The sequence below is a fragment of the Micromesistius poutassou genome, assembly GCF_964030765.1.
Source record: "Micromesistius poutassou genome assembly, chromosome: 4".
NCBI classification, from domain to species: Eukaryota; Metazoa; Chordata; class Actinopteri; order Gadiformes; family Gadidae; genus Micromesistius; species Micromesistius poutassou.
The window spans coordinates 10,852,499-10,880,048 of NC_140274.1; the positions used below are offsets into that span (position 1 = coordinate 10,852,499).

The following is a 27,550-nucleotide window of genomic DNA, read 5'->3' on the forward strand; positions in this document are numbered from 1 at the left end:
TGATGATTGTAGAATATTCAGCAACCCCACGGTTTTATTTATGAAATAATAAATGCTCACAGGCGATTCAGGTCAATGGTGCTGTGCTCTATTTCATCCCCCACCGTGTGACAAATCTGTCCAAATGAGATAAAAGGTCTGGGACCATTGCAGGTGAAAGCGATGTTGCTACTTAAAACAGAAAGGTAATCTCTTTTTTTTTTCTTTCTTGTTCCATAGTAACCATCCCCTGGCAACCTCTGAGAGCACCAATTATATCGTTCTCCATACCACTCTGATTCACCCATCTTACACACACATACCCTTCCCTAGCCTCTTCCGTCGCTCACACCCACTTTCCCCTCGCTCTCCGGTGCTCCCCTTCTGTGCGTGAGTGCTTGTGTCTTACATGTCTGTGAGACCTCAGTCGCATCCGCCGCACCTGGGTACTGGTTCTCAGTCCGGACCGAGGCAGCAGCATCCATCCGACGCCGTGAGTACATCAGAAGCTGGTTCTGTGTTGCTGTTGTTGTTATAATTCATGTTTATTATTATTATTATCATTATTATTATTATTGATGAATATGTATTAGAGCTATTTAGCAGATGTATTATTAATTCATTTAAATTCAATTATTTAATAATATATATTAAAATGAATGGTTTTGGCATTCTTATTTATAATGTTATCGCTGTTGTTATAACTGGGATGTCAATTTTTACTGAGCATTGACAAGCAAATGAAGTAAGTGGGAGCAGGTGTTTTTGACCACTTCACTTTAGATCCATGCACAGTATTTTGGGACCATTGTTTCAATGTTCTGCATTTGCATCTCTCAGAGTAATACAGCTATTTATAAATCTCATCCAACCATCCATCTAGATAAGCTAATAAAACCACCTTAACCTTTACCTATCTATTTTTGAGACCCAAATATCTTTAGGTTTTGAGTGAAAATGCTGCCAACTAATGGTGATCAAATGGATTCTCACTCAAAAAACAAAGCTAAAGCTTTTTATTTTCTGTCAGTGAGGTGATCAATGATCTTTCGCTAGCCTCTTGAAACTTTTAGTCCAAAAAAAAATTGTTACATTTTATAGTTACATTTATTCGAGTGTCATGATATAACGGATACAATATTTGAATTGAGTGGCTACAATTCAAGAACGAGGAATGTTTAAAATATAAATTATTATTGTCTTATGTATTTGTGTTGCATGTATCTTAATTTTAATGAATTATTTGTTACATTTTTATTTACAATTCAAAATATTCCTTGTCTCTCTCTAGGGGCTCGCTCAGTGTATCCTGAGGAACTGCTCACCCAGCTTGTGAGGGTCGTCCGTCATCCGTCCAGCTGACCAATAGGAGAGGGAGGTCACCATGGGCTCCAGCCCCTCCTCCTACGCCCCCAAAACCATCTACCTCAATGTGGACGGAAAGATCCAGAAGGTCAGTTCCATTCCTGTCGGAAGGTAGAGATGCTTCATGGTGTTTCTGCAACAACTTTCATTGATTGGTTTGGTACTCCTCTTGTTAAAGAAAGAAAAGTATAGTTGTATAGTCCATTTATTTTTTGTATCTTATATTCTTAGTCCATTCTATAGATATTGTAGGCCAGGCCTATTCAACTAGCGGCCCATGGGCCGAATATGGCCCTTCTTACATTTTTTCTGGCCCACCTGCAAACCAAAAAAATAAGAAATTATATATATTTTTTAAAATAATAATTTTTTTTTTCTTTATATATATATATTTTTGGTTTGCATTCATTTTATTTATCATATTACAGTGTAATATGATAAATAAAACAAATGCATTAAATCTGTCATACACTTGCCTATAAGGCTCTGTCTGCACCTGCTATTGGCTCAGTCAAGCTCACGTTGCATTTTATGCTGGCGGGCCACGGAGAAACTCACTTTAGCTAGGCTAACAACACGCTTCAAGATGTCTCTCTCCAAGCAAGATTATAAAGTGAAAAAGAAAGGAATGCGTCTGACAAGTTTATTCCATGTAGTAGTGCTATATCTATTAAGTTAACACTACTTTAAGTAAGATTTATTTGTAGCGATTTATTGACACAGTTTTACTCTATGTGTGGCCCCTGAACCCCCAGTGGTTTTCCTTTTTGGCCCACTTGTTAAGGAGGTTTAATAGCCCTGATGTAGGCAGTACCGTAGTCAATTGTTGGCACTATAATAATGAATTACTCATAATGAGTCACAATTAGGTTACATAATTTAATTATGATTGTTTATTAAAAGAAGCAAGTGCAGGAATTCAACATGGAAAAAAATGCATCCAAATTAAAAGTAATTTCAAATGGCAATTCTCACCCTCTGTCCCTTGAGAGCATATACACCCAGAGAAGTCACTTAGTGTGTAGGGTTATAAATAGACCGGCGCAGAGGGCTCTACAGGTGATGATGACAGAATCCAACACCTGTTGCCTACAGGCTTAACACTGGTTATGATGTCCATCCCAGCAGCGCACTGGTTATTATGTCCATCCCAACAACACACTGGTTATTATGTCTATCCCACCAACCAGCTTACCAATCCCTGACTATCAATTATTCAGCATTAAAAAAAGAAAGAAAAACAAAAATCATCCCTACCAACACCGACTGGAGGATTAAAGTGCTCACAAACACAAGAAGAACAAAGTGCAGATTAGACGAACCAAAGCAAAACAGATCTTAACTATATTCCATAATGACGCAAGCAGCATCGGCCAAACGGTGCCCTGTGAGGTCCCGTCTCGGCCAATTATAATCAAGGATCTGAGAGTTTGAACGGTGGCTAGAGGGGCGGGGACAGAGCAGGGGGCGTCTGTGTTGTGTTTCCAAATATACTGAGGCCTACTGAAATAACACTTGTCCGGTGGAGCGCACAAGTGCTTCTGAAGTACGGCGCTGGTGCTGACACATGTCGCTTCGAGAGCGGCCCGTGCTTGTCCCCCACACCTGGCACACCCAGCATGGCTCCACCATGTCAGATCAGGGCAGTGTGTGGTGGGGATCACAGCACGGCTCCGCCATGTCAGATCAGGGCACTGGGGTCCCAGTGTGAGGGGGATCACAGCATGGCTCCACCATGTCAGATCAGGACACTGGGGTCAGTGTGTGGTAGGGATCCCAGTGTGGTGGGAGTCCCAGTGTGGTGGTGATCACAGTGTGGTGGGGGTTCCAGTGTGGTGGGGATCCCAGTGTGGTGTTGATCACAGTGTGGTGGGGGTCCCAGTGGGGCGGGAATCACAGTGTGGTGGGGGTTCCAGTGTGGTGGGGGTCCCAGTGTGGTGGGGGTCCCAGTGGGGCGGGAATCACAGTGTGGTGGGGGTTCCAGTGTGGTGGGGGTCCCAGTGTGGTGGGGGTCCCAGTGGGGCGGGAATCACAGTGTGGTGGGGGTTCCAGTGTGTGGGGGTCCCAGTGTGGTGGGGGTCCCAGTGTGGTGGGAATCACAGCACGGCTCCACCATGTCAGATCAGGGGTCACTTGGGTTCACAGCTCCTGCAGTCATAAAGTCAGCGCGGAGCTGATATGAATGTGAGCCGTTTTGCATCCACGTGGCATAGTTGATTCCGATTCATTACAATATGAACTGAAATATTGCCCCTTGTGGAAATGAATGTAATAATACTTATTATTATTATTTAAACATATTTATTTAGTAAGAATTCCTGTGAAGCCTTTTGTCGTTTTATTTCTGTTATTCTGCATTGAATCGTATCAAATCAAATCTAAACATTTCGGAGATTAAGTTAGTGATTTAATGGCGCGTCAAGTCATTTCATAAACAAGCATAATCAAATAGCTGAAAGGCCAGAAATTGACAGAAAACACTTTTTATTCTGGTACAACATCTATAGTTAAAGTATTCATACTTAAGTGACATTATTTTTCAAGAGTACTGATATCCACACTAGTTGTTTTGTGGGAGGGTTAGTTTGAACATGTCACTACCTCCTTACTCCCCCAGCTGTCCTCTCCCCTCACGTTTCCTCACGGCTCTGAAGTCTTGAACTTGAACTCACTCGGCTGTGGATCGCTGCGGACCATGACCATCCCCCCCCTCCTCACAAACACACACACACACACACACACACACATCCCCCATGTGACTTGTTTCTCTACATTCGGATCTATGAAATCTGATAAGCTTCAGCAGCTGTTGGTGCACACAGGTGTGTATGTAGACACAGGTTGGTCTGTGTTCAACTAGACTCACATTCATGAAATGGCAGACAAGCTCAAATCAGGGTCAACAGCCCATTTCTTCTTCTCTCATATTTGTTTTGGGCAATCTGTATCTGGATGCTCGTAATTGGCTATTAACAACAACTTGTCTGGCACTAATAAAACTGTAAAAATGTGCCTGTAAAGGTTTTAAATCAACAACGTGCAGACCGACCACTGTTGAAAGACAGTTTCTATTAGAATATCCCTGTAGTGAAACAGGAAAGATGATAACAGCGGTAACTCCGCCCCTTCAATTCCTGGATCCCCAGAATTTCTGCTCTAAAATATTAGGACTGCTGGATCCCAGATTAGTGTTCAGCTAAATAATGAACACAGGGACCGGTGTGAATAGTGTTGGTTGAATTTAATCAGTGGTTTGTGGGAATTAGCTATGCAGTGTGGGCTGTGTGGGATTATCATTGGTTTGAGGTGAATGCATGGTAGTGAGTAGGTGTGTTACATGTTGTTGTAAGCGTGTAATAAGGACGTTGTATGCTTCTCTCAGGTGGTCTTCAGTCGTCACTGCAGTCCATGTGACATCAAAGAGCTGCTGTGTTCCTCCTCCAACATACCCAGGTCAGCGTCGCTTCCCCCCCCCCCCCCCCCATTTCTTTCTTCTCTAGCTTTGATCCTTCTTTCTTATATTTCTGAAAAATACATGAATTACATTTTTATGTATTTATTTTCTGCCTAATTATTTGATGCCATTTTACCATCTGCCGTGGTGATATTACTTTTGAAAAAGCGTTTAGTACGTATTTTATTACTATTATTATATATATTTAATCCTCCCAAAATTGTTATTATTATTATTTGTGTGATGCTTGGTATGTTGTTCATTGTCCGCCCTCTCTTCCGGTTCCACATTTGGCTGTGATCCCTGTCTTCCCGCTCCTCCAGGAACAGCGCCATCATGATGGTGGACCCAGAGGGGGCCATGGTCTCCATAGACCCCACCATGCCGCCCAACTCTCCAAAGTAATTCGTCACCATATCACTATCACGAGATTGCTCTATTATATTGTTTGGAAAACACCCCAGTTATGTTGGTTGGTTTATGTAGATTGGATCCTTTTTGTCCTCGCGTGGCCGAAAGAAAGTCGATGAAGTTTTGCATAGCCACCCCCTCCCACCCCTCCTACTGTATGTTGAATGTCCTGGCACTTAATTTACACACTTATTGTATGTCGTAGTTAGTTATAGTACTTAGTTGTGTAGCATCTTATCCTAGCTATCCTAGCTACCTTGTTGTATACAGGGAATGTGTTAACCTAGTGTGATTGTTAGTACTTTGCACTTCGTTCTATGAACATCCTTACTGTACCGAAAGTGATATCTTGTTTCACCTTCTTCTGACAAATGTACTCTTCTGACTACATTGTTAGGCGCTCAAAGCGTCAGCTCAATGCCCTAAATGTAAATGTGAATAATGCAACCACAGGATCATTGAATTACATGTACATATTTTATTTCTTCCCAGCACCTTGTACAAAGTGGTCCCTCTCTCCACTGGTCAGCTTGGAGGTAAACCACCTACAAGGCCCTCATTCAAAGCCCCAGTAACCCATAAAGACCTGCTCCACTCACACACTAACGGCCATGAACAAATACAGCATTCACACAAAAATAATGCTACAGTAGTTAAAGTAAACAGCTCTCTGCCAACAGACATTTATTGTGTGTGTGTGTGTGTGTGTGTGTGTGTGTGTGTGTGTGTGTGTGTGTGTGTGTGCTTGTGCATGCGTGCGTGTGTGCGTGCGTGTGCGTGTTTGACCTCTGCAGAGAAAGAAGACATGTTTCAGAACGTGTTGTCTCAGGTGGCTGAGCAGTTTAGCAGGTAACTGCCATGTTGTTTATGTTACGTCACGGTTTAGGTATGCCCCACCCCCCCATCCCTTTCAAACACCAGTGCTTTTCAAACACGTTTAGTAATAATAAATACACACATACCACAAACTCAGTGAAACGGAAAACACATCACAGACTCAACAAGTTTCATAATATTTTATTTCTCTCCTCACTCCTGTTCTCGTCAATCCGTCTGGCTGACATTGAATCGTTTAAAACATTGATGTGTTATACCCTTTGCTGACATTGACTCTTTTAAAACATTGATGTGTTATCTCCTTTCCAGAGCTTTCCGTATCAATGAGCTGAAGACGGAGGTGACAAACAGGCTAGCTATGCTGGAGAAGAGAGTGGAACGTACGTTGAGCTTTCTTCTCCTTTGACCTGATGGTCAAAGCAATGTGTCTCACGTTAGTGTTGTTGTGTTGCTACAAGCAACTTCATTTTATCTCCCTTGGCCCTTTTTTCATTTGAAATATTGCTATTCACTACATATATCATAGCGTATGGATTTGAGTTTGCTTTGTTCTTTCAGTGGAGGGCTTGAAGGTGGTGGAGATCGAGAAGTGTAAAAACGACCTGAAGAAGCTACGAGATGAGATGACCTCACGAGTCGGGGGCAGGTTAGGACAATCAATCAAGGCCATCCAAATCAATCCCTTTAGTCTCCAGCCTAACATGAGTGGGGCTGTCAGCGCACACATTTTCTTCTTCTTCTTTTTTCTGTTCTTCTTGTAGAGCCGTACACAATCGGTTACATGAATGAAAATCCGGTCATAATTTATCGACAGGTCTGTGTCGGTGTGTGTCATGGTTTGACAGTTCGTTGTTTATTTATTATGAATTCAATATAATAGCTATATTCGTGTGTGTCTTTGGCGTCTCCTTTTGTGTGGTAATAAACTGTTTTGATCCAACTCACCTGGGTGGTCTTTCACGACCAATCAAAAGTACATTTTCGGCTAAAATATAACTGAATTTTTAGTTTTTTCAAAATGAATATATATTTTTATCTTAAATAAATAAAGTAAAGCTGACTAGTGACAACATTTCAGCCCCTTATTTTTTATGGAACAGCAAACAAGCAAAAATAATAACAAAATAACAAGCTCAGTTATTAAATATAACTTAAAGATAACATTGGTCTTTGTCTTGACGAGGTCCCTTGGCACATCTTCTCTGGTTTCTGCTAATATCTTTATGATCCATCTCATTAGCCAGGAATTGTGTGGCCCGGTGTTATCAACAATTGTGTCAAAGTCGCCAGGTTGTTCCATTTACTTCTCTCCTGCTGGAGGGGCAATCATTCTGGTATCAATCTTTTCCGAAAGAGGTCTGTGATGTATTTTACTTGATTCCATCTTCTTTTATGGTAGAGGTCCTCTTTACGTCCTGGTAGCATGATTGGCTTCCCTTTAATCTGAAGCAGCTGATTTGGCGTAAGGGCTTCCAAGTCATTAGGATCTCCTGAAACACTTGTTCCTGGTCTGTCATTCTTTATCAGCTTGACCTGTGTGTAGACACTCGTCTTCCACCATTTGCTCTTTGTCCACGGATTGTCCACAATAGAATGGATCTCTCGCAGACCCCACCATGATTGGCGCTGAAGGGAGGGTTGCTTGCTCATTGTATTTCTTCATTCAAAAAGACATTTTGAATCTTCTCATGATTCAGCTGTCTAAGTGCTTCTCCAAACTCGCTCTGCGTTCCAACAAAGTTGGTTCCTCGTTCCGTCCTGATGCTTTCCTCTGGGCCACGTCTACAAATGTATCTTCTGAGTGCATTGACTGTATCCAGAGGATAAGCAAAATGAAGGTGAACAGCTCTACTCATCAGGCAGGTAAGGATGACTCCCCATCTTTTGACTCCCCCATATTTTGAGCACGACCCCTCCTGACCTCTATGGGTCACAATTAATCAATTCCCATGTTTTTGAATGGGGGTAGATCAGGGGAGACATGATCCAATGGATGGTCGGCCATCTTTTGCTCTCCTACTCGTCTTGCAGACGTCTACAGAAATGGAGATTTTTTTATAGCCTTGCTATGGAGTCAGCCCAAGGGATCCAATAATGCTGACTCAGTTGGGAACGCATATGGTTTTGATGTAAGTGGCCCACTTGCTCATGGATGAGACACAAGATGAGTTGCGAGATGTGAGAGTTTTTTAGATCGTGGGATCATTAGATTTGAGAGTGTTGGGGGATGATCCTGATAAAGCTGCAACTGACATTGCGGTTTTCCTTAAATGCCCACCTACTCTGAGAACTAAATCTTCCAAAACAAGATCCATCTTTCTAATTTCCTCAGAGATACTCTATTTGCAGCAAGCCTATGGAATTGTTTTGTTGTTAATGTATTTAAGCCATGACTGACTACCCAGAACACTGTTTCTTCAAGCTGTGTCTGGAGTTTGGCCGTCAACATCCTGTCACTGCGTGCTGCTAATGTTGCTGCAGTGAGCTCCCACCGGGGAATTGTAACCTGTTGAACGGAGTGACTCTGGCTTTCCCCATGATTTGTGTACTTCATCTTGGTGTCATTAAAGTGATAAAGCTGTGCTGTTAGGAGTTCACAAAGTTATTAATGCATTGAGCAACTGGAACTTTCGACAGCTTGTTACAATTTGTCAATCATTTCAGCCATGGTTTGGATAAGTGCTTTGGAATGTCTTCAACCCATCCATACTTTAATCGACAAAGCTGGTGGAACATTCCTTAAATTTCTGCCGTCATAGCAATCTCTTCTTGACACAATCTCAGAAGAACCCCAACATCCATGGAGACATCTTGTTTTTGTACAAGTCATGATTAGCATCATTCCGTCCTTATGGGATGAACCTTATGGGATGAACCCTAATTGTCAAGGACTTTTATTTTGGCAGTTGAGTCGACAATGTCTCTAAGTTTAACATTTCTTTCTTTGTTTTTAGCTTGACTTCTAGCTTCTGCATAGAGTGCTGCTCCTCTCATGCTGTCACTCTGGCTTATAGCAGTGAACGCCTCGTTTCAGCTTTCATGCGAAGGAAAATCTCCTCGATCTGTGGGACTGAATTGAGGGAATTCTCCTAAATTCAGTTCCACACAACAGAAATAATTTTGTCAAACTCAGCGATAGTTTTTCAACTTGATATGATGAACATCCAAGTGAAACCATTTAGTCACTGGCTTAATATGACCGGGTTTTTTTCAACACACCTGTTCTTTGCTCTTCGCTGAATATAATTGGTTTGGTCTGTTTCATAGTTTGATTGCTGTATTGCTAATTATAGATGTAAAATAATGTCTATGTTCGTGTGTGTCTTTGGCGTGTCATTTTGTGTGGTTGAAAAACTGTTGCGCTCCACCTTCCCTGTTAGACCCGACTCCCCGGCAGGATCCGTCCCTATAATCCCTGTAGAGTCTGTCAGGTGGGTGGCACCGAGTATTCAAGGCCAATCAAGAGTTAATTTTCGTAAGAAAATAGAACGCAAGATTTGTAGTCTTTTCTAGTGGACTACATTTGTTTTTCTTAATTCAAAATAGATAATGTAAAGCATTCCTGCTAAACAAGGACAACAAGCAACGTGATTAATAATGTCCCATTATCTATTTTACTTACTATTTGTATTTGTATTAATTTTCCCAAACTTCCCTTCCAAACTCCTCCTTCATACTTTATGATGAAACAATAATTCATTCTTTACTTACTACCTTACTAACCCATCTTAACCCAACTTTTATTATATTTCAAATATTTATTTATACCTTTAAACTCTTAAACTCCCACAACATGGCCTGTGTTCTAGAATTGTACAGAATTCTAGAGTGCAGAATTGATAAAACTACTATATAACACTACTCCCACAATATCTAGAATTTAGAATTAGCCCATATCACTTAGCCATGCCCTAGCATCCACCCGGGATATCCTAGCAACCATCTAGAACACTCTAGCAACCTCCCGGAACACCATAGCAACCACATAGATCCGTAGCAACCAACAAGAACACTCTAGCAACCGTCCATAACACCTAGAACACCATAACACCTATTGTCCAGAACTCCTCAGCAACCTGTGCAGAACACCCTATCAACCATCCAAAACACCTAAAAAGCAAGATATAATAACCTAGAACCCACCATTAAACTACAGTACTACTTTACAGCACTCTGTTTCCCATATACCAAGTACTAAAAACTTTATTTTCAGCATGCTGCACACCACAGTGTCTCTTGAACTTGGACTTTCTTTCTTTTTCTGTAATTTCATATGTTACATCCATACATATTTACATTGTGATACAAAAACATGGATCGATTGGCGAAAGAGACGATCAAATTCGCATTTGACAACTATACATTAATATTCATATTTAAATTATTATGACACTACAAAATGACTCAGCTTGCTAATCAATATGCCCTTTCCCCCCTCACTAATCAGAGTGAACTGCCCCTGCAAATACAACTTCTCAGATGATGGAAAGAAGCTGACTCCAAGACGCGATGTGCCCAGCTATCCAAAGGTACGTCCACTCTGCTCGATGTTTAAAGCCTAGAGTCTGCAATTAGTTTGCTATAAAATTAACATTTTATTGTATTGCTTTGGTCTCTACAGTACACCTTGTCTCAGGAGACAATCGAGGCACTGAAGAAGCCAACCTTCGACGTCTGGCACTGGGAACATAATGAGGTCACCAGGCCTGTTTACATTCAAGCATTTAAACATTCACCCATTCACACCAAGCAAGATGAACAGCATCAAATACACGCTTTGCAATCGCCACTTTAGGTTGGTTGAAATAATTTACTTTGCAATCATCTCTTTCTTTATCCATCACCATGTGTGTGTGTGTGTGTGTGTGTGTGTGTGTGTGTGTGTGTGTGTGTGTGTGTGTGTGTGTGTGCGCTTGAATGTATGTGTGTAGATGCTGAGCTGTTTGGAGTATATGTACCACGACCTGGGTCTGGTGAAGGAATTCAACATGAACCCCATCACTCTCAAACGCTGGCTGGTACAGTAGATACAGTAGTAGAGGCGCACCCTGATGGATGGATGCAGCATTGCTTCACAACACCACATATCAGTCTTTGTGCCCATCCAATACAAATTCTATCTCATTGGTCCAGAGGCCATATTTCTGTTATCGGATCAATTGTGGCTATATGATTTACAAATGTCCCATTACATTTAAAAAAGGACCAGATGTGCAGGTTGAAGAGTGAACTCTTTTTTCCTAGCTGGGCATCCAAGACAACTACCGTAGCAACCCCTTCCACAACTTTCGCCATTGCTTCTGTGTCAGCCAGATGATGTACGGGATGATCCATCTCTGCAATCTCCAGGTGAGAGCGGCTTGCTGTGTGTGTGTGTGTGTGTGTGTGTGTGTGTCTGTAAATATACCGTCTTATGCACGCCTTTTTCACGGCATGGTCCGCACGTTTACACTGCCCGAGGTAAATTGCCTGCTTGAGCAAGCACCCCAATTTACCCTCCCGGACCCTACATACATTGGCAGTTTATTTTCATGTAAATGCGATCAGACTCTCCGTGGTTCCGGGGGGGTGGGGGGGGGGCTTGGGTAGAGGTGTTGCTGTGCTGTCTCTACAACAGAGACAACGCAGCGATATCAACATGAGTAGTTCTAACTGGAGAGACAGTGAAATCCGCAAGCTGCTGAGAGAGAAGGTGATGCAGTCGCATAATGCATTAAACAAAGACGTTGAAAGATGGTGCGATCTACAAGAAAGAAGCAGAGGAACTGTCCTTATGAGGCTTTTGTCGGGATAAAAAACAAGTGGTCAGCAAAATAAAGAATATGCTGGCGTTTTTGCACTTGTAAATAGTTAATCGCGTTTGTAGCCTACACTCAGACGTGAACTCATTCTTGCATGCAGGTGTCTTCATTCATAAAACAATAAAAACATTTGGGAGTATGTAAATTATTCTAAAGAGGTCTAGACTCCGCCTTCTCCAATGAACCAAAAAGCCCGCGCCATGACGAACGGGGGATTTCACCCCCTCGGTTTTACACAGGCAACTTGAGATAAGACGGTGAAATTGCCGGGCGTGCCAAGCCGAACCGGCAGTGTAAAAAGGCCTTGTGTTTTGGTGTGTCTATGTCTGTGATCCTTGGTTTCAGTGGTTTATACTCTATCTCTGTGTATATTTTATACCTGCCCTCTCTTGTCCCCTGTGTCCCGCAGGAGAAGTTGACCCTCACGGACATGGGAATTCTCATGACGGCCGCAGTGTGCCACGACCTGGACCACCCCGGCTACAACAACACGTAACCACGCCGCTTCCTCTCTCCTCACTACGGGCAGCGCTTTGTCAATATGCAGAAGCTCAGTTATGCTCTCTGTGAGCCTCCTCCACCCCCCCCCCCCCCTTTGTCTCAGGCTTTAGGTAGTCTTTTCACACTACATTAGAGAAGAGTGCACACGATAGCTGCATCATACCTGAAATCAACACCTCCGGTCGAGGTGTGGACAGACAGGGTGTTAGAGAGAAAGGCCATCTATCATTGTTTGTTTTCAATCTCTCGGCTCAGAGCCCCCTGTCTTCACGCTCCCGAATGAACTGAACCTTTTGGTGGGAGAGATATTCAGACCCATTTAGAAATGCATAAATCTTCAATAACAAAGAACAGGGGGTTTACGTTTCACTTGATTCCTCTGTCACGTTTGATGTGTTCCGCAATGCTCCTGTGATGGATCTGGGTGACACGTGTGCTCTGTGTGTGTGTATGCGTGCCAGCTACCAGATCAATGCCCGCACAGAGCTGGCGGTGCGCTACAATGACATCTCTCCCCTGGAGAACCACCACTGCGCCGTGGCCTTTCAGATCCTCTCGCTGCCCGAGTGCAACATCTTTGCCAACGTGGACCTCGAGGCGTTCAAACAGATCAGACAGGTGGGATTGCAGCATCTCTGTTTCCCCCGCAGAGAAAACGTTGAAAGGTCGGAACATTGACATCATCTGGCCAGGATTTGCTGTGTTTCCAATGCGGAATACAGGTTTTTTTTGAGTTGATGTTGCAGACTCCTCCTGTTGGGTCCCCTTTAATGGTGCTGAATATGTTTCAATAATGTAAGCTGTATAGTCTAAGACTGCATTACCCTACACCTACTGATTTCAGTATAAATACATTTGATATCATTCAAATTGCAATTGCCTAGTTTGTGCTCAGATTAGTTCATAACATTTACATCAGTACATATTACGCATAAGTATTCTATTTCACATTTTTATATTCCATGTACAGTATTCTAATTAATTTACAGTTATTATTATATTTTTATTTTATTCAAATTATTTCATGCCCAGTATTCTATTTTGTTCTATTATTATTATAATATATTTTTATTTTATTCTTATTATTTCATGTCCAGTTTGTGTCGTTGTTGAAGGAGGCTGAGACTCAAGAATTGCATTGCCACCGACTGCTGCTGTAATTGTTGTGCTTATGACAATAAACCCTCTTGAATCACTTGAATCTTAACAGAATACTATTCTTGAACTCAAAACTTTTAAACTTGCTTACGTGACGTACTGACCACGGTCCTGTGGCTCCTCTCCCTAGGCCATCATCACCCTGATCCTGGCCACGGACATGGCGAGACATGGCGAGATCTTGGAGTCCTTTAAGCAGAAAGTTGACAGCTTCGACTACGCCAACGAGGAGCACGTCACATGCGTATGTATCGTACACTCACACACACACACACACACACACACACACACACACACACACACACACACACACACATATACACATATACACATATACACACACACACACACACACACATATACACACACACACACACACACACACACACATTCCCCTGACGACAAGATCACATTGAGCCAGCACAAACCCCTGACAAAGATTAGTTGTGTATTGTGTGCTGCAGCTAGGGTGACCAGGCAACAGGCAGGCCATTATGTGAGTAATGAGTTGTAAGCCAGAGAAATAGTATTTGCATAATTGGTTGCAGAGCGACAACTCGGGAAGGGATATTGGTGTAAGATGTGTTTGTGATGGCTGATGAATGAATTACAGTAGCATGTTATCCTTGTGGTGGGATCTTTTACACTTTTCTTTTCGATATCCTTATTCTTTCTCTTGCTCGCTCTCTCTCTCTCTCTCTCTCTCTTTCTGTGTGTGTGTGTGTGTGTGTGTGTGTCTCTCTCTCTCTCTCTCTCTCTCTCTCTCTCTCTCTCTCTCTCTCTCTCTCTCTCTCTCTCTCTCTCTCTCTCTCTCTCTCTCTCTCTCTCTCTCTCTCTCTCTCCACTTATCTTCCCTTCTCCCACACACCCACACACAAACACACCCACACTCTCTCTCTCTTTCTACCTCATCACAGCGTCATGCATGAATGTTTTTCCCCTGTCCAGTTGAAGATGGTGTTGATCAAGTGCTGCGACATCTCCAACGAGGTGAGACCCACCGAGGTGGCGGAGCCCTGGGTGGACTGCCTGCTGGAGGAGTACTTCATGCAGGTGAGCACATTACGGGAATCAGCCCAGATGTTGCATCAGACCGCTCATTGAGAACAGTCACAGGCCCCTTCAGTTAACGGACTGACCTGACTGGTTGTGTTATAATGACGATTGTAAAGGTGTGTACAGTTTATGCTTTGGTAGCTGTCGCCCGTAAATCACACCAATAACAATGACCCTATTCAGTGGTTGCCCAGAGGCACTTTGCCAATGGAATGCAGATAAAAACAACAGGGAATCAAAGAGAATGCGCTCCCTTCTATTCCATGCAGAAGACAATTACAATGCAGCAAGGCCAAACCCTGGATTACCTACGCCTAGCAATTTTCACGTCTCAGTGTAGAATTTTCTCCCACGCATTCTCAACGTTACACGTCAGTGGGCAGCACATAATGAGTTAAGATGTCAATCACTCAAGCGATAAAGGTAAACACCTCAACACACAAACTCTATTCAATCTCAAAGTAACAGCGACGGGTCATATTGACAGCGTCGTCGGGCCCCTTGGTGCGCCCAGCCAGGAGCTGGGGGGAGGCCTACTCAGGATTAATAGTGCCACTTAGTGAGCGACCTGGGCCTGACCTCTCCGCGCTTCTTCCCCGGTGGTGGGGGGGAACCAGAGCGACAGGGAGAAGTGCGAGGGCCTTCCCGTCGCGCCCTTCATGGACCGGGACAAAGTCACCAAGCCCACCGCTCAGATCGGCTTCATCAAGTTCGTCCTCATCCCCATGTTTGAGACCGTCATGAAGGTAAGGGGGAGGGCCCCCCCGTCCCGATGTGTACGCGCGCGTGCGCGTGTGTGTGTGTGTTGGTGACGTTTGTAACACACTGCGGTGACGCGGGCGCACCGCTGTGCCCTCAGCTCTTCCCCCAGATCGAGGAGATCATGGTGCAGCCGCTGAGGGACTCCCGGGACCACTACGAGGAGCTGAAGCAGATCGACGACGCCATGACAGAAGTAGGGCCAACTCCGTGTCCGGCTGTCCGTCTGCCTGTCTGTCGGTCTCGTGTCTGTCTGCCTGTTTTGTCTGTCCGTCTGTGTCTGTATGGTGTGTCAGAGAGTCTGCCTGTTTGACAGTCCTGCCCATGTCCCTGATAAGCGTGGGCTGCACCGGCTCCAGTGCTAGGCTGAGCTGCAGCGGCGCCACTGGCAGCTCATCGCCAGCGTGAGCACGCCTGACACAGGCTCAGGTTAAATAGATCCGTTTCTTTTAACGCAATTATTGATATGATTACTATTTCCTTATTATTATTTATTCATTGGTAAAATCATGCGTTCACTAGTTCATTTTCGCGAAGCCAACATCGGTATCCAAAGCGATTGTTCAGCGCCGAGGGTCAGCAAAAGGCCGGCGTGAAAAATTAAAACCAGGCGATGCCAAAATAGGCTCCTCCCAGTTCGCAGTGGATATCATAACCCCCCCCCTGACGCTCGCCTCGTAAGGGGAACGGATCGCACCGCGGACGCCGGGCTCTGTCAGAGCTTGTCATGGACATTGAGGCTTGGTCTCAGGGTCTGTCTGTCTGGCCGTCCGTCCGTGGAGTTCAGTGCTCGTGTTTTAACCAGCAGCCGGGCACGGGCATGCTGTACAAATAATCAACCATGCTGCTTTTGTTAGATAGGGGGGGTGGCATTAAAACACACACATACACACACACACACACACACACACACACACACATCGGCAACACACACAAAGACAGACATGCACGCATGCACACGCAAAGAAAAAAACACATCCGTACACACTCCTACAACCCCTTGCTAACATAAAGGTTTGTCTTTTGTTCAATGAGGCACAGAAGAAAAAAACTGAAAATATGTCATTAGGCGGCAAGAAGAAGTAAGCTCTGCTCTGAGTGAGTGCAGTGGTAACTGTGTAAGTAAAAAACAAAAAAAATTGAAAAAATGATCTCCACCTCCGCTCCTGTGCATTAGAGCTAGTCCCGGTTCACTCCTCTCCCCTCTCTCTCTCTCTCCCTCTCTCTCACTCTCTCTCTCCCTCTCCGTAGAGTCTCCAGAGAAGCTCTCTCTTGCATCTAGTCAGCTCCTAGCTCCAAACTTCCCAGACCGCTAGGAATGAACAGCACTTTCATCACTTTGTCTCTGCACTTAACGTAACGATGTACCAGTTATATATTATATATAATTGTACAGTATATCAAAGGAGAGAACCTTTAATGCACGCAAATTGATCCAAAGACATACGTTTATAGTTCTCAGCACTGTGGCGTTGCTTTGGCGAATACAAAGTGGTGTTAAAGCTGCGCATTTCTACTGGATTTTTATCTAAACAAATTCTTGGGTTATTTCACAAGATTTGGTTGGTTTTTTTCATTCTGCTCATGTTATTTGACTGCAATTGAGTATGTAATGTTTTTCATGAGGTAAAATTCCAGTTCTTGACACTTTGTTAATTTGTTTTGATATTGCTCCAGTAAAAGTTCAGGGGTGGAAGACGTAAAAACTGAGATATGCTCAGGCCTCAAACACCACGATCAGTCTGCGTCCCATTTTCAAATTCGTACTGTGGTGGAATAAATTCACATTTACATTTTGAAAGTCAAGCATGCTTTGATTATTGCAGTACAGTGTGGTACACTCAATTCCGTCTTGTGAATTGAGTGAGTTATTTTATTTTTCAAACGTTTCATCCGAAGCAAATGCGATGCCAACATGGCAGCCATTTTGTCCTAGTCTGCCTAATGGAGGGTGTCACTTGTTGTTCTCAGGGATCTTCCCTTGTGATCCAATTCAAAACCAAATAGGTCTGAGGAGCTCGTAGTGCACCGCAGGGCCGACACATGGAGGCCGGAGGAGGAGGAGGAAAGACAGACGGCTCGGCTACACCTCTGAACCAAGAAGACCTGTCCTGACCTCTGACTTTTACTTTTTGCACTGGTGATAGCCGTGAGCGAAACCTGCTGACCCCTCTTTAAATACATTGTGGGTACACATGTGTGTGTACTTGTTGTTTTATTTCCATAGAATTACATTCCTGTTGAACGATTAGAGTCACCTGCTGGGAAGAGGAATAATAGCATCGGTTGAGGACTTATTCAAGTTATGTATTTGTTGCAGGATAAATAATAACATATAGCGCTGTTCACAATGGCTTGGTGAACAGCCTTTATTTTTCTCTGGAACAATTGAATCGACCAAATTTGATGAAATGGTTCCAGACGGCAGCAATAAGAGATGTTAATGAGTATATGTGGGTACAAATTCCGGCACATTCAAGCCATTTCACACTTGATTACGCCAGGTTTTGTTACATTCAATGTTAATGTGTGATGTGTTGTAAGTATTCAAATATACAGCAAGCAAGCTTTAACATTGTGTCAATCAATCATTATACACCAAGTTCATTTGGTCATACTGGCATCTGCTATACTTTGAGGTCCTTTATAAACGTACAAAAATAAGTGCCTTTGTTTTAAAACAACACCATTTTAACTATTAGCTTTACCATAATCAAAGATAGGAATTTTGTTTGTTAGCTGTTTAGTTGGGTTTTATTCGTGTCGGGAAAGGCTTCTCCATGTTAAACCGACATTGCAAGACTATCAAGAATGAAAATTAATTCAGGAAATTAGACTCCTTAGGTCTGTTTACTGCTTGAAATTCAAAATACAATGACGTAACATTGGGTCGACATGCTTTTATTAAACTTAATTAATCCTTAAAACGTGTCTTCACAGACAAATTCAAATCATTATTTATTTACCACTGTTTTTGTAGCGCTAAAACACTTTTTTTGCTTTTGTATTTCAAAACAACCATTCTTACCGTGAAAAAGAACAATACGCATACCAATGCTACCTGAGTCTCACTACCTCCCTACTGCATCTGTTTTATAATTGAATGTACTCTATATTGTGTATACTCTGTATTGTGCATATTTGTTATAACTGATGTTTAGGACTGAATTCCTTTGCATAGTTTCTTCATAAAGAACATTGTAGCGCACCATTTGACACACCAGCAATACAACATGTTGAAACATGTTTTTATTTTATTTCTACCCTTAGTTGTGTGTTACCGAGGTACAACTATCATTTACCTCAGCCCGACCTAACTGCTTCTCTTTTCCTCTCTAAAGGGTGTTTCTGAGCACATGGTGAAGGTGGGTGGTTTCCCCTGCAGGTGAAGGAACTTTGATTTTATTGGTTGCTTTATTGCTGCCAGTTCTCCAGTCACTGTAGTAATAATTCTTTCACCTGCTGCTTTTTTTCTTTTTTTACCACATACTCATAATTAAAATGTATTTTTTACCACCAACACAACTCTTGTGAGATAATTTCAGCAATAAATATCACCGTGGGTGTCCAAAGACAAAACATATAGTAGCTTTATTATTATCTTTACAGCCTATTAGGGAATAGGGCTTGTGCATTACAATGCATCATGGGATCTTTTGTTGGTGATACACCATTTTGTGATAAACCGAGAGAGTAACCTTGGCTAATGAAAACTTGGTTTTGCCACGTCTTGCATGAGAAATGCTGTGGCAGTTTCAAACAAAACAATATCTCCCCATAATGTCAAATCATTTCACGATTAATTACTAAACAATGACCAAAACACTATTACTACCAATACCATTCTCATGATCGTATATTTAAGAAATGGTGGCATTTTTGTTTAAATATGTATCACTTGCATTTTGCAAGTGATATGTCAAAAATAAAGTACCTGTGTTTCTGTCTTCATATTGTGGAAACATTCTCTTTAAACTGAACATATTACGTGGCTAAGTGCGTACATAAGCATCCCATTCCTCCTCACTCTCTTTATCCTGAACATCCTGCACATGAAACATCCCACCAACTCAATAACAAGTTATCCAATGCCACATATTTGCATTGCCAGCACACTGTTTCCAGGAGAGCAAAATGTATCTTGTTCTACACACTTAGTATGTACAAGGTATGTGTGATCACCCTGTGCTTTTATTCCATGTACCTTCCTTGTGTGTGTGTGTGTGTGCGTTTTTGTGTGCAGCGTGTGTGTGTGTGTGTGTGTGTGTGCTGTCATGTAAGTTCAGGGACTAAAAACAAAATGATAATCCCTTTTAATCATACTTCTTATTTGATAGTTCAAGTATTTACCCCTTTTGGTTGACCACTTCTGTTTTCTGCACAAAACATGATCCGTTTTCACGGAACAACGTTGTCCTATTGTGGTCTTTTCACTTGTTTTGCTATCCATCAGAAGCTGTTTTATATAACCTGACTTTACTTAACAACAACTAATAAACCTGTCTCCTTTTATGTTGTTATTATTGTCACCTTGGGGGATGGGGGGTGGAGCTGTTACAGTGCATTTATCCACTGTAATACTTTGGTTTGAACATCAAAAAGACAACCTTGTATCATGGGGATTTGCAGTGAAAAACCTTTTTTACTGGGCATCTGTTTAAACAGATACCCAGTAGTACCGTTCTAGGTGACGCGCCTATAATTGTACCAACTCACAAAAGACATGTGAAAGGAGTTGGGGGTTAATGCTGGGGTGTACATGCATCCATTTAACATAACTGCTCGTTAGGCTTCATACAAGTCGCAATCCACTGTGCTTATTGTCGGTGGGGTGAACACCCCAGCGGAGGTAACCTGAGACAACTCAAGCTGTTCTACCGTGGGCCCATGTTGTGTCACAGCTTATCAGGTGGGGGCCCAGAAGGAGATAGAGTGCAGGAGGAATGTTAATCAAAAAAAAATGAAAGATAACAGCATGCATTTTACACTGATACCCACTAGGTATCAGCTCAACACTCAACACTGTATTTATGGTATGTTGTGTCTACAAGTGGTGTGTGCTTGACGGACTTGTGGTGTGTGTGTGTGTGTGTGTGATGACTGAACGACTCACAGCCTGGTAAAAACGACACCTGAGTTAGATTTGTCTAAGTTTACGCCTAACCCCAAAGTATAAAACACAGAAGCGTACACATTAAGTTGTCAAAGGTGTTTTCTGGAATATTCTCCACACTGACAATCTTCCACTTGTGGTGGGGCCTGGCAGCTCTGTTGCTCCCGAGGGCGGAGACAACACAAGTACCTCTTCTTCTGTTTGTTGTCTTCCTCCTCCTCCCATGCACTCTTCCCTTTCTTTCTGGATCTCACTCTTTATCTGCACAAATCAAAGGGTAAAGGTGTGTGTGTGTGTGTGTGTGTGTGTGCGCACAGTACATTTTGATCATTGGCCTCTCTTATTTTTAAATAAAAGCCAGGTCACATCGTGAACAGATACCTTTAATATACAAATTTGTCATCTACTATACAACACTCCTACAACTGCACCCCTAATGGCAAGAATATGGAATTCTTATTTGCTACATTCATTCATCCAGCACAGCCAGCTCTAATTATAATATTTATTTTATGTACTTAGTAGTGTCCAACACATTAATATGTCAGGCTGTTTGTGATAACTGTTACAATGTGAGTGCTCCGTTAATATAAACTCTGGCTTTACTTTTTGTCAGACAGCAAATTAGACTGAAATGTCAGACTAGATTTACAGATTGGGAAACTTTGAAAAAAGGCCTTTCATTTGTTTTATGTGACAGGGGAAACCCACACAGAAAGACTTATTTATGAGAAAACGTTAAATTATCATGAATAGCCTGCTCCTTGGTTCCAGTTCTTTGATGGAAGAATGGTTCTGATAGCCAGGGCTTTACAGATTAACTTTAACAAGCTGACATATTTGGATGTGAGGATGAGCAACAACTCAAAGGTTAACGGTTTTCATCGAACAGATCACAATATGTGCTGGACTCAATCCCTATCAGGAAACGTAATCATTCATGAATCATGAATCATTCATGAATCCAGAATTATTAAAGTCAACTTCTATTTTCCATGTTTTGGTTCACAGGGGGTTCAGCTCTCAACACTGGTTTAAAGGAGCATCACAAAGTCAATGTAACTCAATGTCCAAAACCACATAGTCCACATAGAGGTGACTCCCCTTAAAGAAGCCTTTGTCAACACGCCAGCCTGGCCTACTATGGTAACCATGGTGTTAGCACTTCCCTCATGCTGGCTAACCCCCAGCATGAGGGAACACTATATTCTGGTGACACACATTGTGAGAGAGACGGGTGTTATCATAGCCTGTTATTCTAGCCTATCCATAACACAACCAGGGGATCCTGGGGTCCTAGTGAGGGGCTGTTGATGTTCCTCTTCTGGACTTTCTTCCATTTTGGTCTCGACTATGTAGAAGTTCTCCACCACTGCAATATATGACTGCAAAAAGGTCCTGATCTTTTGTCATCTAATTTCCTCATCGGTTCTCAAGCATTCCGTTTTAGTTTGTAACAGAGGTTGCTTTGGCAGTGAAAATGATGTGGCGCATGGAGTATTTTTTTTATAGTGTTGTATTGTTTAAGAGGACAAAGATGAAGTCAGGGGAGCATGCTGATTGGAATCAGGCACAACTAACTCAAGGCATGGAAAGAACACAGAAGGGACATAGATCGCTTTTGTTTCCCGTATGTAGCCAGATAGAGACAGTAATGCTTTGACACATTGTTTTTCTCTCCCTTTTATCACTAACTGTAAAAACACAGGATTTTTACAACCCCGTTTGCAATGTAGCTTGAGTTGTCATGTGGCTTTGTTAGTTCATTTTGTCTAAAATGTTGTTTCACTGCACTTACATTAAAACCAAATGTCACCACTGGATCACTGTTTCCACTCATTTAGCATTCAAAGATGTATTCAAATAGCTTTTTATTGCTCCAGTTTTTTAGGAATGGGGCGGGGTACTTTCCTGGCTTATCAATTTAACAGATTACCCCTGTAAGAAACGGTGACTCATGTATGTCAATAAAAAAAGAAACACAAATTCATCTCCTCTGAATCTAGATACAGAACAGCTAAACGGGTAGCCTCTTCTTGGTCTTAACTGCATAAACTGTCAAACACCCAAAACTCTTCCCTTATATTAAGCAATAGAGTGCGAAACGTGCACATGAATGCAAATATATCACACTGACTCTCTATTGGCCGGGGGGAATTCATCATCCACGGTGTTGAAGGAGGGGTCCAGGGTAGGCTAGAGATGGATAAACAGCTCCATGAAGAAAGGCCAAGGGGTCTACCGAGACATAGAGAGGCCGAGGAGTAGGAGTTTGTTTACTGTGAGCTAATCTGGATCAGGCATCTTGATTGTGTGTTGGCAGTACATCAGCGGCCTGCTCGGCCACGCTCGGTTGCCGCGTGGCAATTACAAGCCTGACTCTTATCTGCGAGCTCGCGGCACAGCCGGCAAGAGACAGGAACCGAGCCGAATGAGACATGTGGGGCTGTGCTCGCATTGGAAACAACAGCAGTAATAATGTAAATAGGGACGGTGATTTCCTCTGTGATCAAGTGGAGGCAGCATGTTGAGTTGTTTATATATTCAGCCGTCTCAGGACAGTTCAAGATTCTTGAGAACCAATAAAGCGTTATAAACATTAAGTTGCTCCAGAGAATATGCTTTTTTCTTCAAAGGAAGTCGGATGATTGATCATGGGCTATCGCGGATATTATGAAAATGTGGGTATTTCTATTTCAGACAATTGTGGAATGGCTATCCGATCCCTTAAAAAGGAAAGGCTTTCCCGTGAAGGTAATGATTATGCCATAGGACGGTCTCTGTGTCTCGCTGTCTAAACAACTGTCGGATAACTGTCAGAACTGGAAGATGCACACATACTCTAACACTCTGGACGGTGCACTCAGAAGAACCAGTCAACAAAGAGGGACAGTGTCAGCAAAGGACCAAGAAATAACAGCAAGGGAAATAGAACCGACTGCTTTGATAACAAAAGCTTTAAATGCATTCATGTTGTAACTGCAGCAGCACAAATGAAAGTGCAGTCTTGTTGTAGGACCCCATACCTTTCTCACCAATGTGTGAGAACTGTGGGAAAAGTTAATACAAATAAATAACAAATCATTTTGTTTACTCAGATACAATCAATTGTATTTTTCACACACTAAGAATGTGTCACCAAATATTCTGCACTTTCAACATTAATTTGAATTCCTAAACAATAATTATATTTTCACTACTCCCCCTCCATGCTGCACTACTTCCATTGAATTGGGGGCAGTTCCCCAGCACAGATGTTTTCTGATTAACATATTTCCATTACTCCAATGTCTTTATTCATCCGTACCTGAAAGAGTGTCTCAGGTCTTGGCAGCTCTGCTGCTGGTGTCTGCACTGTCTCCTACTACCATGGGAGATATTTCCAGTCAACAGTTCTCCCCCCCCCCCCCCCCCCCCCATATGTCTTCTCCATATGTGTATGTGCTTGTTCCCAGATTGTTGCATGAATAGATGCACATGAGCCTATCCAACAGGACAACTCATGCTACACCCCATGTGAAATCCAATAGTCTTCCAAGGCAAAACTCCTTGTATATGTTTATCTCCATTGAGAGGGGAAAGAGGAAGCTCCACCTTAGCTATTAGATGCTAACAGCTTTGACCCCGACCGACCGAGGGAGATAAATGATAAGTTCCTATGCCTGTGTTTAAGGTCTGATTGCCTTTCATCTGAGGAAAAAAAAAAGAAAACTGGTTCTTTGCCAGGAAAGATTCCTACTGATTCCTGAGTGATTTAATGCTCCTGACTCAACGCTCCAACATGTTTGTTTATTTTCAACCATTCAAACGGTTCCTTTTGATCGTTTTCTCTCTTCTACCTTCTGTCTCCTTCTTTCTCTCTGCTGTCTCGTTCTTTCTCCCTCTACCTCTCTGTGTCTGTGTCTCCCCGTTGTCTCGAGTGGGAATTTCCAAGTGTTTGCCTAGCGTTTGCCTATTGATTTATGGCCATTGGGACAGCGAGACGCACAGATGGAGGATGGGGGTGTCGGGGAGGCGAGGGTTAACCCATTTATTTACTCTGCTTTTCCGTTGCGCTGCCTAGCTGATGAAACACTGACATCTGGACGCCACTCTCCACGTGTGGTGGTGGCGCATGTCTGAGGAAACAGGATGTTTCTGTTAACGGCGTAAGTCATACAATTCTTTTTATGCTCTGAGAACGCAAACCAGTCGGTGGTGGCCAATTAGCTTCAGATTACTTTTTTTATCTTCTCCTCTCTTCTCGTTTCTCTCCCCCACCCAACTCTCTTCTTTCTGTCTCCTCTCTTCTATTCCTCTTCTCTTCCAGTCTTCTATCTACTATTCCTCCTCTTCTCTCCTCCACCCTGCTCTCCTTTGCTCTCTACTCCTCCCCCCTTTGCCTCTCTCTCCCCCCTTCTCTCCCCCTCCAGCCTGCTCTCTACTCCTCCCTCCTCTCCCTCCTCCTTCTCTCCCTCCTTCTCTCCCCCTCCAGCCTGCTCTCTACTACTCCTCCTACCCCTCTCCCTCTCTCTCCCCCTTCTCTCCCCTCTTCTCTCCCCCCCAGCCTGATCTCTACTACTCCTCCTCCCCCTCTCCCTCTCTCTCTCCCCTCTTCTCTCCTGCTCCCCCCTCCTCTCTCCCCCTCCAGCCTGCTCCTCCGTCTGGGCCTGCGCTCCAAGCGGGTTCCTCTCCACGGCCTGAGAGCCCCACATGTGTAAGTGGATACCCCCCCCCCCACACCGCAGCCAGCCCACAGTGAGAGCTCACTCTATATGTGACTGCCTGCTGACCCCCCCCCCCCCCCCCCCCAACACAACCCCTTCACACACACACTCATATACAAGCAGACAGGCACATGCACACACGCAAACATTTACACACATGTACACAATGTGTGTGTGTGTGTGTGTGTGTGTGTGTGTGTGTGTGTGAAAGAAGTCAGAAGATATGAAAATATAATCAATAGACCCCAGAGCAGCTTGATTTCATCTCCCAGACTACTTGTGCAAATACGCAAGGGAAGCCAAACACACATACAAACACACACACACACACACACACACACACACACACACACACACTTTTCACATGAGTCTGGAGGAGAGTTTGGTCATAGAGCTATGTAACACTCCTGTCTCCCCAGCTTCTTTTCCCTGAATGTTTCTGAATGTTTTTCTTGTTGCGAATCTACAGAGATACTTGAGTGTACTTGGCCTGTTTCTTTACAAGGCTTAAAAAGTGATTATGGATGAAGCTCGGTATGGGCGGACATACAAGGGAGAATGTATGGGGTTATGAGGGGGTGCCGGCGGCATTTGGTGGTGATCAGGTGACAGTGAAAATATTGTCACTTTGGTTTCAGTATTCAATAACTACAATTAAAACTAAGCCGTTTTTACTTTGATATTATTATAACTGCTCTTTGGATTTGCGGTACAGTGCTGTACAGAAACAGATTAGATGTGCTTTTTTACTTATTTTCCTACTTTTCCAGTGTTTTAAAGATTATGATCTGCGGCCCAAACCCTCCTCTTGGACTGACATGAAGTAGACTGACACTCTTGGAATATTTAGTTTCAATTTCCCCTGATGCGTGAATATGAATAGTCATTGAAAGAAGGGGTTTTGAACGGAGATGTTTAGATAAGGGAATCTCTGCAGCTGACTGGTGCAAAATACAACAGTCAACAAGGAACTGGCCTGACTAGACTGTAGGGTCAGTGTTAGCCTCTGGAATGACCACAACTTCTAAGTGCCACATCTTGTGCAAGTGGCTAGATAATTGTCCTAATTGAAAGAAAGGTTAACAGAGCCACTGTTGGGAAGAAGGAGAAGAAGAAGAAACTCAGATGCTAGGGATTTCTTTCCCGTTTCAACTCAGACCTGCTTTAAAAACACCAATCTTATCTTTGTGTAAATGCATCCATTGCATTTGCTTTTCTGGTCCTCTGCTCCGTAAAAGACCAGCAAAAGAAATCTCTACTGTCAGACTCATCCCCCTCCACAGCAACACAATAGTCCTTTTCGTGGTTAATTACTGGATGAGGGGACTAAATTGCAGGTTAATCATGAACACTCCTCTGTACACTGCGGCTCGGGGCTTAGCTACAGCCCTCTGCTGCTCTCAGGGCCAAGCTCAGGCAAACATCCTCAGGTGACCGCAGCCAGCCGTCCAACCTGCACTTTGGACTGCTGCTCGGTCTGGGGGCCCTTATTAAAAGAGTTTGACGAAACACAGGACGGAGTAATTACCAAAGAAAAATATAATATTTGAAGTAAAAAAGTGAATGCAAACATGGCTCCTCCTGAACGCAGCATGCTGCCCGACGTCGGGGGGTTCCTGGGAGACAAAGGCATTTGTGTTATATCACGGCATGACCAAATCACATAAACACCAATCTCCAGTGCGATGCGTCATGTTTACCCTCAAACCGACTGCAACCCCCACCCCCTTCCTGCCCCAGCGTGGAGATCCGTCCGCCAAAAACAGCCAGCCAACATCCCTCCATGGCCCCCGCCAGGCCCGGGGGCCAAAGTGAGACGTACAACCGGCCCGGGAAGCGTTTCCAAGGGGAGAAGGAGGCACCGTGATCACAAAAGGAGACGTGTTTGCATGACCTTTTCCCCGCTCCCCTTAATCTACCAGGTTCCTGGGGCGCCACAGTTTGTTGGGCCGCAGCTGACAGTATTTGCTCTTGCTTTTATAGGCTCTGTGTTTGCTTTCCCCTCCAGTGGAGCGGCAGCCCGGCCAGCCCGGTATCGGCGTGGTGGTGGTGGTGGTGGTGGTGGTGGTGGTGCTCCAGTGCGGTCGGGGTCCAGGCTTACCGACACCCGGGGCCCCCGGGGCCCACCCAGGAAGCAGCCTGACAGCCAATTGAGATAACAGATCTTCTCAAGTCGTTTGGTGCATTACACCTTTTCTTTTTCTTTTTCTTTTTTTTTTTACTGAGAAGGGTGTGTAGTTGTTTCACCACACAGGCACATTCAGCCTCCCAAGCCCCGTCCCACGCAAGCACACACACACACACACACACACGCACATGCACGCGTGGTCACATAATTAACAGTTGCGATTCCACTGAAATCCACATTGAGATATACAATTGTGTTTCATTGCTGTTGCCAGCTGTTGTT

At 43.5% G+C, this 27,550-nt stretch overlaps 1 protein-coding gene across 1 annotated transcript; it reads left to right on the forward strand.

The window, feature by feature from the left end:
- Nucleotides 1–357: 357 nt before the first annotated feature.
- On the forward strand, nucleotides 358–16,407 carry pde9ac (phosphodiesterase 9ac; the record flags this gene model as incomplete). Its single annotated transcript, XM_084466663.1, has 19 exons — nucleotides 358–472; nucleotides 1,271–1,432; nucleotides 4,727–4,797; nucleotides 5,122–5,199; nucleotides 5,702–5,745; nucleotides 6,004–6,058; nucleotides 6,356–6,426; nucleotides 6,605–6,692; nucleotides 10,494–10,575; nucleotides 10,668–10,742; nucleotides 10,978–11,064; nucleotides 11,291–11,395; nucleotides 12,257–12,339; nucleotides 12,810–12,966; nucleotides 13,637–13,750; nucleotides 14,455–14,559; nucleotides 15,180–15,308; nucleotides 15,422–15,517; nucleotides 16,357–16,407. Exons 2-19 carry the CDS (start codon nucleotides 1,364–1,366, stop codon nucleotides 16,405–16,407), a joined length of 1,560 nt encoding a protein of 519 aa, XP_084322789.1. The 5' UTR covers nucleotides 358–472; nucleotides 1,271–1,363.
- Nucleotides 16,408–27,550: the final 11,143 nt, after the last annotated feature.